At 41.1% G+C, this 17,284-nt stretch overlaps 1 protein-coding gene across 2 annotated transcripts in view; it reads right to left on the bottom strand.

The window, feature by feature from the left end:
- ILDR1 (immunoglobulin like domain containing receptor 1) overlaps positions 1 to 11,153 on the bottom strand; it is a 35,587-nt gene extending 24,434 nt beyond the window's left edge. For both annotated transcript variants that reach the window (XM_032150034.1, XM_032150035.1), the window contains exon 1: positions 10,926 to 11,153. In XM_032150034.1, coding sequence (XP_032005925.1) covers positions 10,926 to 10,983 — 58 coding nt within the window. In that variant the 5' untranslated portion in view covers positions 10,984 to 11,153. The remainder of the gene's footprint in view (positions 1 to 10,925) is intronic.
- Between the last annotated feature and the right edge of the window lie 6,131 nt (positions 11,154 to 17,284).

Below are 17,284 nucleotides of genomic sequence, written 5' to 3'. Positions count from 1 at the left end.
ATGTACCTTCTTGGTCTCTAAATCTCACAAACCCCCTCAAGCTGGGCAACAGCCCTGCTCATATAGGTGGGCAGAAGTTCAGTTCAGAGTATAAGCCACACCCCCACATGTCCAATATCACATACCTAAAAAGTGTCAGCATCAGGATTTGAGCTTGGGCCTTGCTCACACCAAATCCCAATTTTTCCCAAGCAGGCGAGCTTGATCTTCCAAAGTAGAAGTCAGGCGCCAGGCTCTTAAAAAGCAGTTGGATTTTCCAGATTGGGAAGGAAAGGCAGTAGCAAGACAGTCCATCTCAAAGGCAAAAATCTCCCCACTTTCTTTTCCTATATCCTCTAACTTCTCTGTAAACCTAACCACAGTGGGCATGCACAGAACTAAGCAGGTGGAGTTTTCAAGAAAGGACGCAAAGCAGCAAATCAGGCTGAAAATGTGAACAGGATCAAAAAAGAGAAATGCCCTGATTATAGTCATCCTGGTTGCAACTTTGCTCTTTCAGGCTTACTACAAGTTTTCAAATTCTTAATTTTTTCTCTATTCTTAAATTTCCTTTATCCTGTGGCATTTTCTCCTCCCCAGTTCATTGATTGACTCCTCATTTCCTAGCTGTCTCTATCATTTTCTCTTAAAAACGTTAATTCTAGAGCCTGACTCCCTGAGTTCAGATTCTGTCTCCAATCCCTAACAGCTGAATGGTAATGTAATATAAACAGCAGTTTATTAAACACTCTAGTCAACATTAGTTGCTGGGGGTCAGAAAAGGGAATTTGGTTAGAGTCAGAAGTTGACCTAGCAAGTTATTTCCAAACTATTGTTTTCCTTTGTATGCAAAACTGAGATGAAGATAATACCTGCCTCGGAGGGTTGTGGTGAGCATAAAAAAATGTCCCCCATTTAGCAAACAGCCTGGCACATATAGACATTCAACAAACCTAAGCTATCATTTGTATCATTTGTACTTATCTTGACTACTTCAGGAGTTCCAGATCCACTGAGACTAGCATGTAAAAGCATTTTGAAAAAATGATACAAATGTAAACTATCACGATTGTCTTCTCTTTGCAAAATGAGTTGGTGCCTCAAAAGCTTCAAAAGTTTCGTAGCTTTGTACCCCGGTGGACTCATTCACAGCTTGCCTGGCTCTGTGAAAGAAGGGAAGGAGACCTGTCACATGGGTAGAAAGGAAACTTCAGTTGAGATATCAGAGCTCATGGGAAGGAGAGAAGGGGAAGGGGATTCTCTGATTCCCGCCATCAGGTACTTTCCAAGTCCAGGCTGCTGTGCTGAGTGGGGACTACCATCCTACACCAAAACAGAAGGAAACACACCAACCAGGGCAGAGTATCTTTACAACTAAATGTCATCTGTTCCTAAATACATGCACATCTTTGCACATTTTTTTATTTCTCATTTCCTGTGTAGTATTAGATTGGGCAAGAAGGAGTTTTAGTTTCTAGAAGATACTCACACAGTATAGGAATACAGGTATATATTTTAAAATATTTTTAAAAGTAAGAACTATTTTGAAGGACTAGATGGCACTTCCCCTCCTTTCCCATGAACGGGCCTCCTTGGAAGGGATGGTAGGCAGGGGGGTGAAGGCAGGTCTTTGCCAGCAAGGGGCAGTGGCCTGGGACTGACAGGAATTGATTCCTGAATGTTTTTCAGGTATACAAGCACCCTGACTCCACGTGGCAGATTAACAAAATGCACACAGGTTCAATACTATCAGAGTTTATGTCTGAGCAGGCTATCTCACCAAGCATATTTACCATCAGTGCTTGTTACATTTCCTCAGATAACAGTGCAAATATGAGAGGAATCAAGGAGAAGAGGGACTAGCTATGAACAAGAAGGAGCAAGACAAGAAGTGACTAGCTATGGACAAGAAGAGACAAAGACAAGTGGGATGGCCACGAACAAGAAGGAAAGGATAGGGAGAGCAGAGAGAGAGGGAGACCAGGAAAGCAGATGGGTGGAGAGAGGAATGATGTCTAGGCACTGTGTGTTTACCCAAGGTCTGGCATGCAACACTCAACAGTGCAGCACCCCCTGAGAAGGAAAGTGCTATGTGCTGAGCACTTACTATGTTGTTTGACACGGTATTGGGTGTTTTATTATACATTATCTCATTTAACCTTTGCAAGAAACTGACGAGATAAGCTTTACTTTCTCTCAATTTCATTGATGAGGAAAATTCTGAGAGATTAAGTAATCTGCTTAAGGCCGCACAGCTAGAAAGTAGCAAAGCTGGATTTAAGCTTAGACCTCCACTACACTACCATGTCTTCTGGATAAGTTTTCTAAATGGTTGAGATTTAACCCTTTGAGGAATATTCACACACTTAAGGGACATTCACAAATTTATTTTAATCATTTTGTACAGAAGCCCTTCTTTCTTTTTCTGTTTGTTAATACAAAATAAATAAGTGAGAAACTTCAAACAGTGGAGGGGGTATCAAGTAAAAAGTTCCTCCTTGCTCACCATGAATTCCACTTTCCAGAGGTACTGCTGTTGACAATTTGGTCTACATCCCTTCACATCTTTTCCTATGTTGTTTTTTAAAAAAATTAATCATATTATGTACATTGATTTGTGACTTTTTCTTCAAACTAATGATATATTGTATATCAGTATATGCAGATCTATTTTTTTTTAGTAACTGCATGAACATTTCACTCCATCAATGAGCCACTTTTTACACATTTTCCAAATTATGGACATTTAGGTTGTTTCTGACTTCTAAGTATTATAAGCAATGCTGACATGAATTACTGAAATGAATATGTTTATATAAGTACATCTTCACATGCGTTCTTTTATTCCAGCAGAATATACATCTCAAAGTGAGCTAAAGGGAATAAACCTTTTCTATTCGAATAGATACTTCAGGAAAGAAATGTATATTCCCATAAATAGCGAGTGACAGTCCCATGTTTCACCACAACCTATTCAAAAGGGGAAAATATCAATCTTTAAAATTTTTTTTTATAAACTACTAAGTGAAATAAATAGCTACTCAGGTGGTTTGAATTTAACATCCCTTTGGTTACCAGGGGGAGAGGCCAAGACCCGGTTGAGGGGCAGATGCTTGGGGTTTCCCAAAGTCATTCACCCATGTTAGTGACTCATGTCTCCAGACACTAATCTCAGAGCATATGCAAATTTAGGCATGACCAGAACACACACATTCATTCATTTATTGAGTACACACCCTGAGCCAGTCAGTAGTAGCAAATAAGAGATACAGGTCCCTGCACTCTTGGAACTTGTGCTCCTGGTAGGAGAGTCAATGATAAACAAGTAAACACACAGACAAAGTAGTTCCTGTCATGGATGAGTTTTATAGCATTGGTCAGAAACTATGAGAGCATTGAATATTAAATCTTACTCCTGTACAATAAGGGACTAAAACAGACATACGTATCCAAATGCTCCTGATAGTTCTTAGTTGTTTCAAATTCTAAATCAAGCCCAAAATCTAAATCATCATCCTTCCATACAAACTTGGGCCTCTCCCACATTTCCCATCTCAGTGAATGGAAAAGACCAAAAACTAGGAAGGAATCATCCTGGTATCTTTTTTTCCTTTGCTCTTCATATACAGTCTGATATGGTTTTGCTGTGTCCCCACCCAAATCTCATCTTGAATTGTAGTTCCCATAATCCATATGTGTTGTGGGAGGGACCAGGTGGAGATAATTGAATCTTGGGGTGGTTTCCCCATTCCATTTTCATGATAGTGAGTTCTCACAAGATCCAATGGTTTTATAAGGAGCTTCCCCCTTCACTGGGCAATCATTTCTCCTTCCACCATGTGAAGAAGGACATGTTTGCTTCCCCTTCTGCCATGATTATAAGTTTTCTGAGGCCTCCCCAGCCCTGCAGAACTGTAAGTGAATTAAACCTCTTTCCTTTATAAATTACGCAATCTCAGGCAGTTCTTTCTAGCAGCATAAGAACAGACTAATACACAGTCTATCATCAGATTGGGCTTATTTATTGCCGAAATATTTCCAGAATCTCTCTCTGTCTCCAATTTCACTACTATCCTAGCACAAGCTGCTATCATGTACAGCCTCCATATCACCTGTGCTTACCTAGTACTGTACTCATGCATGCGCTGGTTCCCCCGCCAAGTGGATTCCACATTGCTGTTAGTCTCCCAATTCCTCCTCCTTAAAAACCTCTAACAGCTGTCCATTTCTGTTACGATAAACACAAAACCTCCTACCATGACCCATGCAGCCAGGCACATCTGGTCCTACCCACTCCTCTGGCCTCAACTCCACCACTCTTCCTGTGGCTTCCTTCACTCAGTCCTGCTAACATTCTTCTCATCTCTCACACACACTAAGCTCCTAACCAGCAGTCTTGCAGATGCTATTACTTTGGTTTGAATTCATCATTCCTCAGTACTCATGCATCATCCCTTCAGGGAGGGCCTCCTAACTGAGCAAAATCCATCTACTAAGTGCTCTTGTGGTACCTTGTATCCTTCTTTCCTGGCCTTGTCACAGTTGTATTTCTACATTCACTTGAATCCCCTTTAGACAATAAGCACCACGGGGGCCAGGGCCATGATGGCTTTTGTTTGCCAGCATGATGTCTTGCACCAAGTGCACATTAAACATTTGCTAAACAAAAGAACAGATACATTCATGCAAGATAGACTAAATTGCTTGGAACAAATTTTAAGTGCCCTAAAAGTTCAAAAAAATGGTTAACATTAACCATGTCTAGTACGGCCAGACAAAAAGCAAGAAAGAAGAGTGTGTGTTGAGGAGAAAGGTTATACAATAAGACCATGCCTGTATCTGTGGGGACAAGGCTTCCCAAAGTAGTGAGCCCAGAATTAGTTGGTCTTGAATTTCAAACAAAGAGCTTTAGCCCAGTCTCATAAGCTATAGGGATCTAATGGAGCTTCTTTGGATGGAAGATTAAAATGAAAGTGGGAATGATTAACTCAGGTAGGTTTAACCTATCATCTGCATAGATAATGGTTGGAAGTAGACAGACAAGTAGCAGGACTAGAGGCAAGAAGACGCTTAAAGTAGGCTAGTATAAGAATTGTCACCCAAAATAGAAAAGAAGGGGCAGATCCTGGGACTAAGTAACAGAACTCAGTGATTACCTGGTTATGAGAAATAAAGAAAGTGTCAAAATTGCTTTCCTCTGATCCCACCTTATCCCAAGAGTTGCAGATTGGGAGATCTAGAAAGAACTGGGCACATGGCCAGAGTCTTCTCAATTCTTTATTTAATTTAATTTATTTATTTTTGAGAAGGAGTCTCTTTTGCCCAGGCTGGAGTGAAATGGCGTGATCTCGGCTCACTGCAACCTCCGCCCCCCCACCCCAGGTTCAAGTGATTCTCCTGCCTCAGCCTCCTGAGTAGCTTGGATTACAGGCACCTGCCACCACACTGGGCTAATTTTTGTATTTTTTGTAGAGAAGGAGTTTCGCCATGTTGGCCAGGCTGGTCTCGAACTCCTGACCTCAAATGATCCACCCGCCTTGGCCTCCCAAGGTGTTAGGATTACAGGCATGGGCCACCGTGCCCAGCCAGAGTCTTCTCAGTTCTTAAAACACACAATTTTATTTTCCCCCAAGGACTTCAGATAATGAAATAAATTATTACGGTAAAAGAAACCCAGGTAGACTATACACTAATCACCCAATGGCTTGTTTCACTGTATTGTTGTTGGGGCAAGATGTTTAAACATTAGCATTTAGTTAGACATCCAGGAAGCAGACACCTGTTTCTATTTCTTTATACTAGAATTCAATTAAATAAAACAAACTTAAACTATCATCAGAGTGAACAGGCAGCCTATAGAATGGGAGAAAATTTTTGCAATCTATCCTTCTGACAAAGGGCTAATATCCAGAATCTACAAAGAACTTAAACAAATTTACAAGAAAAAAACAAACAACCCCATCAAAAAATGGGCAAAGGATATGAACAGACACTTCTCAAAAGAAGACATTTATGCAGCCAAAAGACATATGAAAAAATGCTCATCATCACTGGTCATTAGAGAAGAGCAAATCAAAACCATAATGAGATACCATCTCATGCCAGTTAGAATGGTGATCATTAAAAGTCAGGAAACAATAGATGCTGGAGAGGTTGTGGAAAAATAGGAACGCTTTTACACTGTTGGTGGGAGTGTAAATTAGTTCAACCATTGTGGAAGACAGTGTGGTGATTCCTCAAGGATCTAAAACTAGAAATACCATTTGACCCAGCGATCCCATTACTGGGCATATATCCAAAGGATTATAAATCATTCTACGATAGAGACACATGCACACATGTCTATTGCAGCACTATTCACAAGAGCAAAGACATGGAACCAACCCAAATGTCCATCAATGATAGACTGTATTAAGAAAATGTGGCACATATACAACATGAAATACTATGCAACCATAAAAAAGGATGAGTTCATGTCCTTTGCAGGGACATTGATGAAGCTGGGAACCATCATTCTCAGCAAACTATCACAAGGACAAAAAACCAAACACCACATGTTCTCACTCATAAGTGGGAGTTGAACGATGAGAACACATGGACACAGGGAGGGGAACATCACACACCAGGGCCTGTGGGGGTGGTGGGGTAGGGGAGGGATAACATTAGGAGAAATACCTAATGTAGGTGATGGGTTGATAGGTGCAGCAAACCACTATGGCACATGTATACCTATGTAACAAAAGTGCACATTCTGCACATGTAACCCAGTATAATTTAAAAAAAGAAAAAAAAAAAAAACCTGCTCCACAGTATGAAATAGGAGAGAGAGCAATGGGGAAAGAGTGAAGACACCAGGGTTCTGGTCCCAGTTCTCAAACTAACTCCACTCTGTCAACCTGAGACACATGACTTGGGTCCAGATTTCCTTATCTGTAAAACTGGCTGGGAGGGGAAGATAAAGGCTGGGAGTGATTTCTACTTGTGTTCAACAGAGCTCTGGGATTCTGGGGAGGTATTCAGGAGCTCCCAAGGAGACAAGGGAGCAGTTGAGTGGACAGTCTCCCATCCATCACCCATACCCCCTCACCCTGAGATATATCAGGGAACTTTGTAAGATTTCATTAAGTCTACAGTATGGTCCATACGTCCACCCCCACTACCCAGGAAAAATTACTGTTTTAGATGCTGTCTCTCTAAGGATATTCTTACTTAGGGGTCAGTTTTCTGATTTCCCAAAGAATGATAATACAAGTTGATAGCTGTGTGGATCTGCAAGTTAACACCACACTATGATGTTAAAAAAAATTCACTAAAGCAGAAATGACACACATCCTTTTAGAGTTTGGGGGATCGGCGGGGACACTAAACTTTCATTCTGAGAATAAACTTTGACATTGGATGAAGGCAACTAGAGCTATTAGCCAACAATGGTACTTACTTTAGCCTTATTTTAATGTTTTAAGGAGCAGATATTCACATATCACTTGTGCATTGAAAGTGTATTTCTTTCTTTTTTTTTTTTTTTTTTGAGACACAGTCTCACTCTGTCACCCAAACTAGAGTGAAGTGGTGTGATCTCAGCTCACTGCAACCTCCACCTCCCAGATTCAAGTGCCTCAGCCTCCCAAGTAGCTGGCACTACAGGTGCATGCTACCATGCTCAGCTAATTTTTATATGTTTAGTAGAGATGGGGTTTCACCATGTTGGCCAGGCTGGTCTTGACCTTAGGTGATTCGCTCACCTTGGCCTCCCAAAGTGCTGGGATTACAGGCGTGAGCCACTGCACCCAGCCCCCAAAGTGTATTTATTTCTGAAGAAAAAACTTTCAGAGAATTACACAGCTACCCCCACACACACCCCTCTGGCAACTGATCTCTACATAGCTCAGGGCACAAGGACTGTGATAACATCACAAGACTCCTTGACCCCAGAAATTTCATTAGGGGCCCCAAGCCACAGTGACTAGCAAGTATCTAAATATGACATAATTTTACTACTGCCTCACACTTTGCAATTGTGGGAACTTGGAGGCTAATTTGAGAATTGGGTTGACTCTTCTTTAGAGACAGGAGGGATCAAGGTGATGGACCAAAATGAACACACTTTAGTACAGAGTTTTCCAAAGTGCATATTGCAGTTTGCAGCGGGTTTTGAGAAAATCAACTTACAGGGTGTTTATATTTAATATTGTTAATGTGGGGATGATTTTTAAAATGAATTTTAATATCAGTAAGATAATATGTAATATCAATTGTTATTATTTTATTCAACTTAGTAATAAAATTTTTGTGATCATTTTGCTTCCATTTTATAAACTGTATATGTGTGCGTACATGTCACAATGTACTTGGATCTTTCTGGGAACTGTGAAAAAAAATCAGAAACCACTGCTTTGATAGATACTGAGAGCAAGAGAGGAAGCTTGATCTTCAGTTTGATCTTGACAGACACTGGGAAGTTTGGCTTAAAAATTAAGGAAAAGGTGGGGGAGTAGAGAAGGACTTATGCCCAGTATTTCCTGAGTGAAGACCACACACACCTACTTCTGACAACTGATCTCTACACAGCTCAGAGCACAAGGACTGTGATAATATCACAAGACTCCCTGGCCTCAGAAGCTTCATTAGGGGCCCCAAGCCACAGTGACCAGCAAGTACCTAAATATGACACAATTTTACTACTGCCTCACACTTTGCAACTGTGGGAACTTGGAGGCTAATCAGAGAATTGGGCTGACTCTTCTTTAGAGACAGGAGAGAACAAGGTGATGGACCAAAACAAACACACTCTAGTACAGGGTTTTCCAAAGTGCATATCACAGTTGCAGCGTGTCATTGACACTGTGCTTGACCTTAATCCACCCAACAATAGTTGGCCTTATTGAGAGGGCACAGGGAGTTGGCTTGTCAGGAATTTCACCTGTTTTCCAGACAAAGGCAGTTTAAGTAATCCATCCAAAGTCACAACTAATAAGAGGGAGATTCAGAATTCCAACCTGATAATCACCTGTTACTATAGCTCACATTTCTTAGCCATAGGGAACGGAGGAATAGAGAAACTTGTCTCCTTAAAGTTAGCTTTAAACAATCCTACCTGGCTCTAATTCCTGACTACTATTATCACCGTAGCTATAGATTAAGCTTTCCCTCACTTTGTTCAGGCACTCTATTAAGCACTTTAAAACCTTAATTTCACTTAATCCTCACAAAAGCTGAATGAGATATGTACTATAATAATTGCTATTTACTGGAAGCTTTGAATAGTTTAGTAACTTGCCCAATGTCACATAAACATCATTGACACAAACCACATTAAATAGCTGAATGTAGTTTATTTACATTTCTACACATAGGAAAACTCTCTGCTAAAATAGCTACTTCCCCTCCAAGTGTTGGAGTCAAACAGTTGAAATATCAATTTCTCATCTATAAAGTGAAGGTGAGTTTGGAGGTTTGCTTAGGATTACGAAGTCTGAATTCTGGGGATAGAATACCCAGGGGCAGAGGTGGGAGCAGAACTCTATTTTTTCTAAAAAGGTAGCTCAAGCAGCTTCAGAAATCCCCAGCTGCTGTGGAGTTTGAGATGAGCAGGGGAGGCACAGGAGAGAAGACTGTGCAAAGCTCTGGGATTTTTATGAATTTGCATTCATAGCCTAAGCTGGCGTTTGGTGAAATTTTGGACACAAATTGAGGTGAGGTTTAGTTATTTCCCTGTGCATCGTGGATGTCCAACATCTAGTCTTGTCAACTTCAGACAGTTTCTAGGGTCTATATCCTGTAGAAAATCTTGTAAGCCAGAGGGCCTTGGGGATATCAATTTTCTAGTTTCCCTACCCTTTTGCAAGCCTCTCTCCCTTTTATTCTCAGCATTACCCTTAAGTTCTGGTAGAATCCTGTCTGAATAAGATTTGATTATACCTGAGCAATTCTTATGTCTTATCGAGCTTGTAAAAAGAACATTCTGCTGACACACCTTCATACTGCATCTGTTCCCAACCTAAAAATACAAGACTCAAATTGGTCTGTGAGCAAACTCTAAGTTGACCTTCCACTGACAACTTAGAGGTAAGACGGCAGCTATTCCGAAAGGGAGGGGAGGGGTAAAATGAAATAAAACAGGGTGGAGCTTCCAAGGGAACTTACAAATTCTTCTGTGCAAGGTCACACCTACATCCTAATTGGAAAAGAGCTGAAAGAGCCTGCCCATTCTGTCCCTCAGCTACCCTTTCCTACCTGGTTTCACTCGTGGAGATACACACTTCTGTCAGATTTCCAGGACACACACAGAGATACACAAAATCATGTTTTCCAAAACAGAGAGGAGATTGGTGTGGAGGGTAAGGGAATGAAGCCTGAGAGGGTAGATGGTTGGACACCTGATGCGGGATGAGCAAGGGGTAAAGTTAGGGCAGTGACTGGGTACAAAGAAAGTAGAAAAATGACATTGAACATGGTTAGCCCAGAAGCACACGTTGTGGTCCTGCACAATAGATTCCGATTCTGGCCAAACATTGCTTTATATACTGAGGACATATTATAACCTCCCATAAATGAAATATATGCACTTCTGGGCCAATATGGTTGTCACCATATCAGATGAAAGGAAAAAGTAATTAGGAATTTTTAAGAATGGTGCTTTTGCCCCTATCAGTTCAGCTTCAGAGATCAAGAACTGCCTAATGACTGCAGGAAGGAAAGCTCAAAGGCTCCAGGTTTCTTAGTCGCACCTGTTTGGGAAGGGCCTGGACTAACAAAAGAGAAAAGCAACAGGTTCCCACAGGCAGAAACTCGATCCAGTCCCCGCACCTCCTGGCGCCCATGCCAAGCGCCACCAGAGCGCGGCCCAGGCCTCCACTGCCCTGCCCGCGGCCAGCTCTGCAAGGCCAGGCCACAGTGGCTTCCTGTCTCCTTGGGTCCAGGGTGGGTACCATTTTTCCAAGGCTCACCTGCTGGGAGCCAGGTGCAGAGCAGCAGCCAAGGTGCGGGCAGTTTGGGCCATGCCATGCCGCCCCCTTTCTGGCCCTTTTCAGCTCAGGGGCTTCGGGGCACTGCGTCTTTCTTCCTCAGCTGCCGCCCCAGGACGCACCACCTTCTCCAAGGAACCCCTCGGGTTTCCCCTCACTCGGCTCAGCGGGGACGGAGCGTCCGCTCTGGTCCCGGGGCAGGTGCGGCCCGGCTCGTCCCCACCTGCGGCGCGCCCCGCGGCTCCGCCTCCCGCCCCGCGCGCCGCCGTTTCCTGCTCCGCCCCCGGCTCCCGGAGGACTGCGGCCACCTTCCCTACCTGCCGCCGCCTCCTGCTCGCTGAAACACCGTCCCCCACCCCGCCGACGGAGAAGATTCCCACTTTCCTCCAGAAGTTCTCGGCAAACCTCACCCCCTGCAAATGTATCCCCCTCTCCTTCTAAAATTATGTGGATATAACTTTCTAGGGTGTGTTTCCTGCGTTGTATTTCCATTCCCTTATAAATACTTGCAAAACATTGTTTCACTAAAAACACAGTAATATGAAGTTTACACGTAATGTCTGTTCAGATTTTCTAGAAACTAAAGATTCGTTTCTAGGCCAGGCGCAGTGGCTCACGCCTGTAATCCCAGCACTTTGGGAGGCCGAAGCGGGTGGATCACCTGAGGTCAGGAGTTCGAGACCAGACTGGCCTACATGGTGAAACACTGTCTCTAATAAAAATACAAAACAGCCGTGCGTGGTGGCACGCCCCTGTAATCTCAGCTACTCCGGAGGCTGAGGCCCGAGAATTGCTTGAACCTGGGAGGCGGAGGTTGCAGTGAGCGGAGATCGCGCCACTGCACTCCAGCCTGGGCGACAGAGCGAAACTCGGTCTCAAAAATAAATAAATAAATAAATATTTGTTTCTAGAAGGTAGAGATAAACTAGAGAAGTTGACTCAAGTTTCTACAACTATAAAGGTAAAATATTATGAAAAATATAAAGTTATGGGAGTTTTAAAAATTCCCGCTGCCGCTTTCCATAGCTATGCATTGTTGAAGTAGGTATATTTATTTATTCTATTATTTATTCTAATATTATTCTAATGTTTATTTTTTCTTATAAAAATATTATAAGTAGGTATATATTTATTTTATTTTTTCTTATCCCTCATTGTCACTGAGAAGCCACTCACAGATCTCAGCTCCTACCAAGGTTTTGACCTTGCCAGATCAAGGTTTTGACCTTTTGCATTGCAAAGACTCTAGGTCTCTTTGCACCAGGCCACGTAGCATGTAATCTCAGTCTCTCCTTCCACAGCAGGAAGCCCACCAGCCATCACATTTTTCTTCAAGAAAAATAAATAAATAAAAATTCATTAAATTCATTAAACACAGTTTCAGGAAGCTCCCATTCTGGTCACTAACCTTAGAAGTCAATATTATTTCTCCTGAGCTCATGTCATGCCCTGCTCTGCTGTGAGAGGGCCCCTTACCCTGCGTTGCTGATATCCTTCATTTCGCCTCCACCCAGAGGAGCATCCTTGTCCTAGATCTGATGCGGGATCTTAACCCAGTCTCTTTTACCTGTCTTTCCTTCTTCCGGTTCCCTCCTGGATCTGGCTTCTCTTTTCCCCAGTGGGCTTCTTCTCTTCCAGAGAGTAAATTCAGGAAGTATGTGGCCAAAGATAGATGGTAAATTGTTTAGGAGCCTCATATGTCTTCCGTGGAGGGATCCTAGCACAGCAGCAGCAGCAGCAGCAGAAGGAAGCTGCAGCGTGAGGGTTGGGGGTCAGGTCCCTCAACCCCCTCTAAAGACCCTGTACATGCTCCCAGCAACACTGTGTATGTTTGGATGTCTGTCATCCTGAGGGATTTGCATAGTTTCTGGGTTTGTGAATAGTCTTCAGCAAATGCTCAATTCCAGTCTAAAAAGACATGTGAGCCCTGTCTTTCCCACACCTCCCCCCCATACCCCTCAGCCCCCGCTTTGGTATAAAGGCCATTTTAATATTCATCTAAGCCAGCATTTCTCCCATGTTTGTTCCATTGAACAGTAGTTCCCTGGAATGTTAATACATAGTATATGTAAAAAGGGCTCTATTATTAAGTCAATTCAAGAAATGCTGGATTAAACTGAATGAAACAATTTTTCAGGACATATTAAACCTTAGAGTGTTAATGTACATTTGAATATAGAAAGAAATATGGCACTCAGCATTCCCCCAAAGTCATTCAGCCACAAAACCCTTTTTTCTCACATATGGTTTAGGGCAGATGCTCCACGGAACATATTTTGGGAAATCCTGGTGCTGTAAACCAAACATAATTGGGAGGATAAGTTGGAGACTTCTATGGAAACAAATGAAAAATAGCTTTAATAAAGTTTATCTCAAGTGCATTAGAATTAGAATTTCCTTACTTTTCCCTTGGGAATTACTTATCCAGTTGAATATCTACCTTCATTGCTTCTCTTGAAGAGAACATTTAGGTGACTTATTTTCACCTGTTTCTCTGTCTACTGCGTGCATCTTTTTTCTTCATTATTTATTATGTACTATGTACCAAGCAATGTTCTTAGTGCTTCACATGCTTTATTTCATTAAAGTCTTACAATAACTGCATGAAATAAGGGCTATTATTATCAATCCCATTTTATAGATGTGGAAACAGAGGTACAAAGAGATAACTTGCTCAATGTTACGATGCTGGTAAATGGCAGAATAATGAGCCTAGGTGAGGTGATCTGACTCCAGAGTTTGTGCTCTTAGCTGTTACATTATAGACCCTCACCTAGCTATTAATATGTTTCCATCTGTCTGTGTTTACAGCTAGTTGGCTCTGTCAATGTGTGCTAATACAATTTCTTTCCACATATGTTATTTAGCTATACACAAGGGAAAACTGAATCCCACAGCTCTGGGCTCTCTTGGGCCAGTCATTCTTCCCACATGTGCCATTCGTCCAATAAAGATTAGATAAGAGTATGTACTTGGCTCAGAACAACAGCAGTTCTTTCATTGCTAGATATAAGGTAAAAATCACTTGACCTGCTGATAGTGACTTCCTCCTATAGAAAGTTACAATAATAGCTACCATGTATTAAACACATTGTCTTAGGCACTATTCTAGGCACTTTTTGAAAAATACTAGCTAACTGTGCTAGTGAGAATGGGAGAAAGACAACAAGGAGTTCTATCTGTAGCTGACTGGGAACAACAAATTGAGATAACTCACTATGCTCAAACTAGCTTCCAAGCACTTTCATTATTGAAGTAAATACAAATTCAATAATTTGTATTGAACAGCACTATGACGCAGGGATCATCATTGTCCTCATTTTACAGATGAGGTGCAAAGGTTCATTAACTTACCCAAGGCTACCCAGCTTGTAAGTAGCAGAGCTGAGATGCAAATTTAGGCAATCTATTTTCAGAACACAATACCCTTCACCACGCTAGATGTACAATGCTTCTGTGTGTTGACTGAGCTAGGATCTGACCACAAAGTACTAAGCTGTTATCTCATCATTTATAATCATACTTCCTAGTTGAAACTGTGTCTATGAATGTTTCTGAATGCTGTGTGTTTTCTGAATACTATATATGTGCATCTGTATTTGAGAAGAATGTAATATTTGTACCTTTACATGTGTATAGTATTTACCAAGAATGGAGAAGATTTTGTAGACAAACGGGAAAAGAATGAAGAATCAGGTAAGTAAAAATCATGCACCAGGCACTTAAATCTAAAGGAAGGTAAGAAGTGTAAGTAGCTGATTGACACTAGAAGATTCAGACTATGTCTTATGCATTTTGTATTCCCAGCATCTAGCATAGTATCTGAAATACAGATATACTCAATAAATATTTGCTGCACTCTTTGTCAATAATTCCTGGAGGAAGGGAATTATCTAGGTTTGAAGGGAATTATCTAGGTTTGAAAATGAATATGACTTTGACAGAGTAATCCAAGCAGAGAGACCAGCCTATACAAAAATCACAGCACCAATAAACAGCATAGCTGAACAATAAGCACTTAAGTTTTGCTAGGCTGGTGTGTTAGAGAGCTAGCCAGAATAAATAGTTTGTATGACCAGCCAGAGAACTAAGACTTCATGCAGGAGACAATGGAGAGCCAATGAAGCATTTTAAATCTGGAGAGCATAATGAGAATTGTATTTTTGAAAGATAAACTTGGCAGTAGTGAGAAGAATGGTGTTCAGGAATTCAGATGAAAGACAGGGAGACTAGTTAGGAAACTGTTACTATAGTTAAGGTGGGAGAACTGAGGGCCCAAGCCAATAACTGGTGTTGGAAATGGAGAAGAGAGAATATTTTGACAGTTATGTAGAATGTGGAACTGACATAATTGATGATCAATTAGTGTGGGGGTTGAGAGAAGGATATAGGTTTCTGACACCACCTAGATAGATGGTGATTCCTTTAATGAACATAAACATATAGAAAGAATAAAATGTTTTCAAGCACCTCAGACACATTGCACCAGAGAGTAGTGGACCACCAAAATAAAACTCCTAAGGATGGTTGGAAACCTTTATTAAGCGCAACTGGCTGAACAAGGTTTGTAGGAGCTGCATGCCTGTACAGGGAAGTCTGGGTCAGCAGGGATTGAGAGCCTTACTCCTTGGCTAGTGGCCTAGAACAAAACAATCTTGGAGTAAAGATAAAAGCAGGAGGTGGTGGAAGCTAATGAAAGGGGTCTGGGAACAAGTATGTTTATTATTACAACTCTTATTCAACATTATACTGGATATTCTAGCCAACACAATTATAAAATAGAATTAAAAGGCTGAAAATGAAGAGTAAAAATATTATTGAAAATATTACGTTATCGACACAGAATATTAAGAGAATCTATACATTATATATAAGGACTAAGAAGAATGGTTGCTGGAAACAAGCTCGATATATTAATGTCACTGACATTTGAATATACCAGCAACATATATTTGGAAGATATGACTTTAAAATACACAATGAATCTATTAAGAAACTAGAAATAAGTCCAACAAAATATGTGGAATAGCTTAATGAAGAAAATTGTAAACAGTTACTGAAAACATTTTTTTCTTTTTTTTGTTACTGTTTTAAGTTAGTATCAAGCCAGCATTCTCAGTGAAAACATTTTTTTGTTTGTTTGTTTTTTGAGACGGAGTTTCACTCTTGTCACCCAGGCTGGAGTGCAGTGGCGCAATCTTGGCTCACTGCAACTTCCACCTCCCAGGTTCAAGAGATTCTCCTGCCTCAGCCTCCTGAGTAGTTGGGATTACCAGCACCCGCCACTACGCCCAGCTAATTTTTGTGTTTTTAGTAGAGATGGGGTTTCACCATGTTGGCCAGGCTGGTCTTGAACTCCTGACCTCAAGTGGTCCACCCACCTTGGACCCCCGAAGTGCTGGGATTACAGGAGTGAGCCACTGCGTCTAGCCTGAAACATTTTTTTAAAGACCTAAATTAATGCAAGGATATATTGTGTTCTTGGATAAGAACCCTCAGTATCATTAAGGATGACAATTCTTCCCAAATTAACAAATTCTATGTATTTCTAATAAGAATCTGAAAAATTTTTCAGAATTTTACAAACCATTTCTAAAATTAACTGGAAATTATAAGGTAGTAAATAGACAAGACAGTTTAGAAGAAGAAGAAAGAATTTGCATTATCAGACTTCAAAATTAGAAATCTAGAGCAGTGGAAAGTGTGGCATTGGCACATGGACAGACAGACAAGAAGAACGTAAAACTCCATAAGTAGATACTCATATAGATGGGGAACTTGATATATCACAGAGGTGGCATCGTAATTCAGGGGGACAACCATAAACTATTCTATAGGTGATGCTGGGACAATTGATTATTCTTATGTTAAAAGATAAAATGTATTCTTTCTTGATACCACGTACAAAATGAATCCCAAACTAATTAAAATCTCATTGTTAAATGCAAAAACTTCAAGCTTTTAGAAGAAAATACACAATACCCATATGACCTTGAAGAAAAGAATGAAAATTTCAACAGAAAATAAAAAGAATAACTCATTAAGGGAGACTGATATATAAACTATTGCAACATAATAAGGAACATGTATTTAGTCTCTCTCTCCCCTTTCCTGGCATATAAAACCCTTGGAATCTCTGGAGTAATAATTACGTTTTTGTATGCTAACATGGTTTGGCTGTGTCCTCACCCAAATCTCACCTTGAATTGTAACTCCCATAATTCCCACATGTTGTGAGAGTGACCCCATGGAAGATAATTGAATCATGGGGCAGTTTTCCCCCATACTGTTCTCAGGGTAGTGAATAAGTCTCATGAGAGCTGATGGTTTTATCCAGCGTT

This window comes from Hylobates moloch, unplaced genomic scaffold (genome assembly GCF_009828535.3).
Source record: "Hylobates moloch isolate HMO894 unplaced genomic scaffold, HMol_V3 SCAFFOLD_4, whole genome shotgun sequence".
Classification (NCBI taxonomy): domain Eukaryota; kingdom Metazoa; phylum Chordata; class Mammalia; order Primates; family Hylobatidae; genus Hylobates; species Hylobates moloch.
This window is presented reverse-complemented; position numbering and strand designations above follow the sequence as displayed.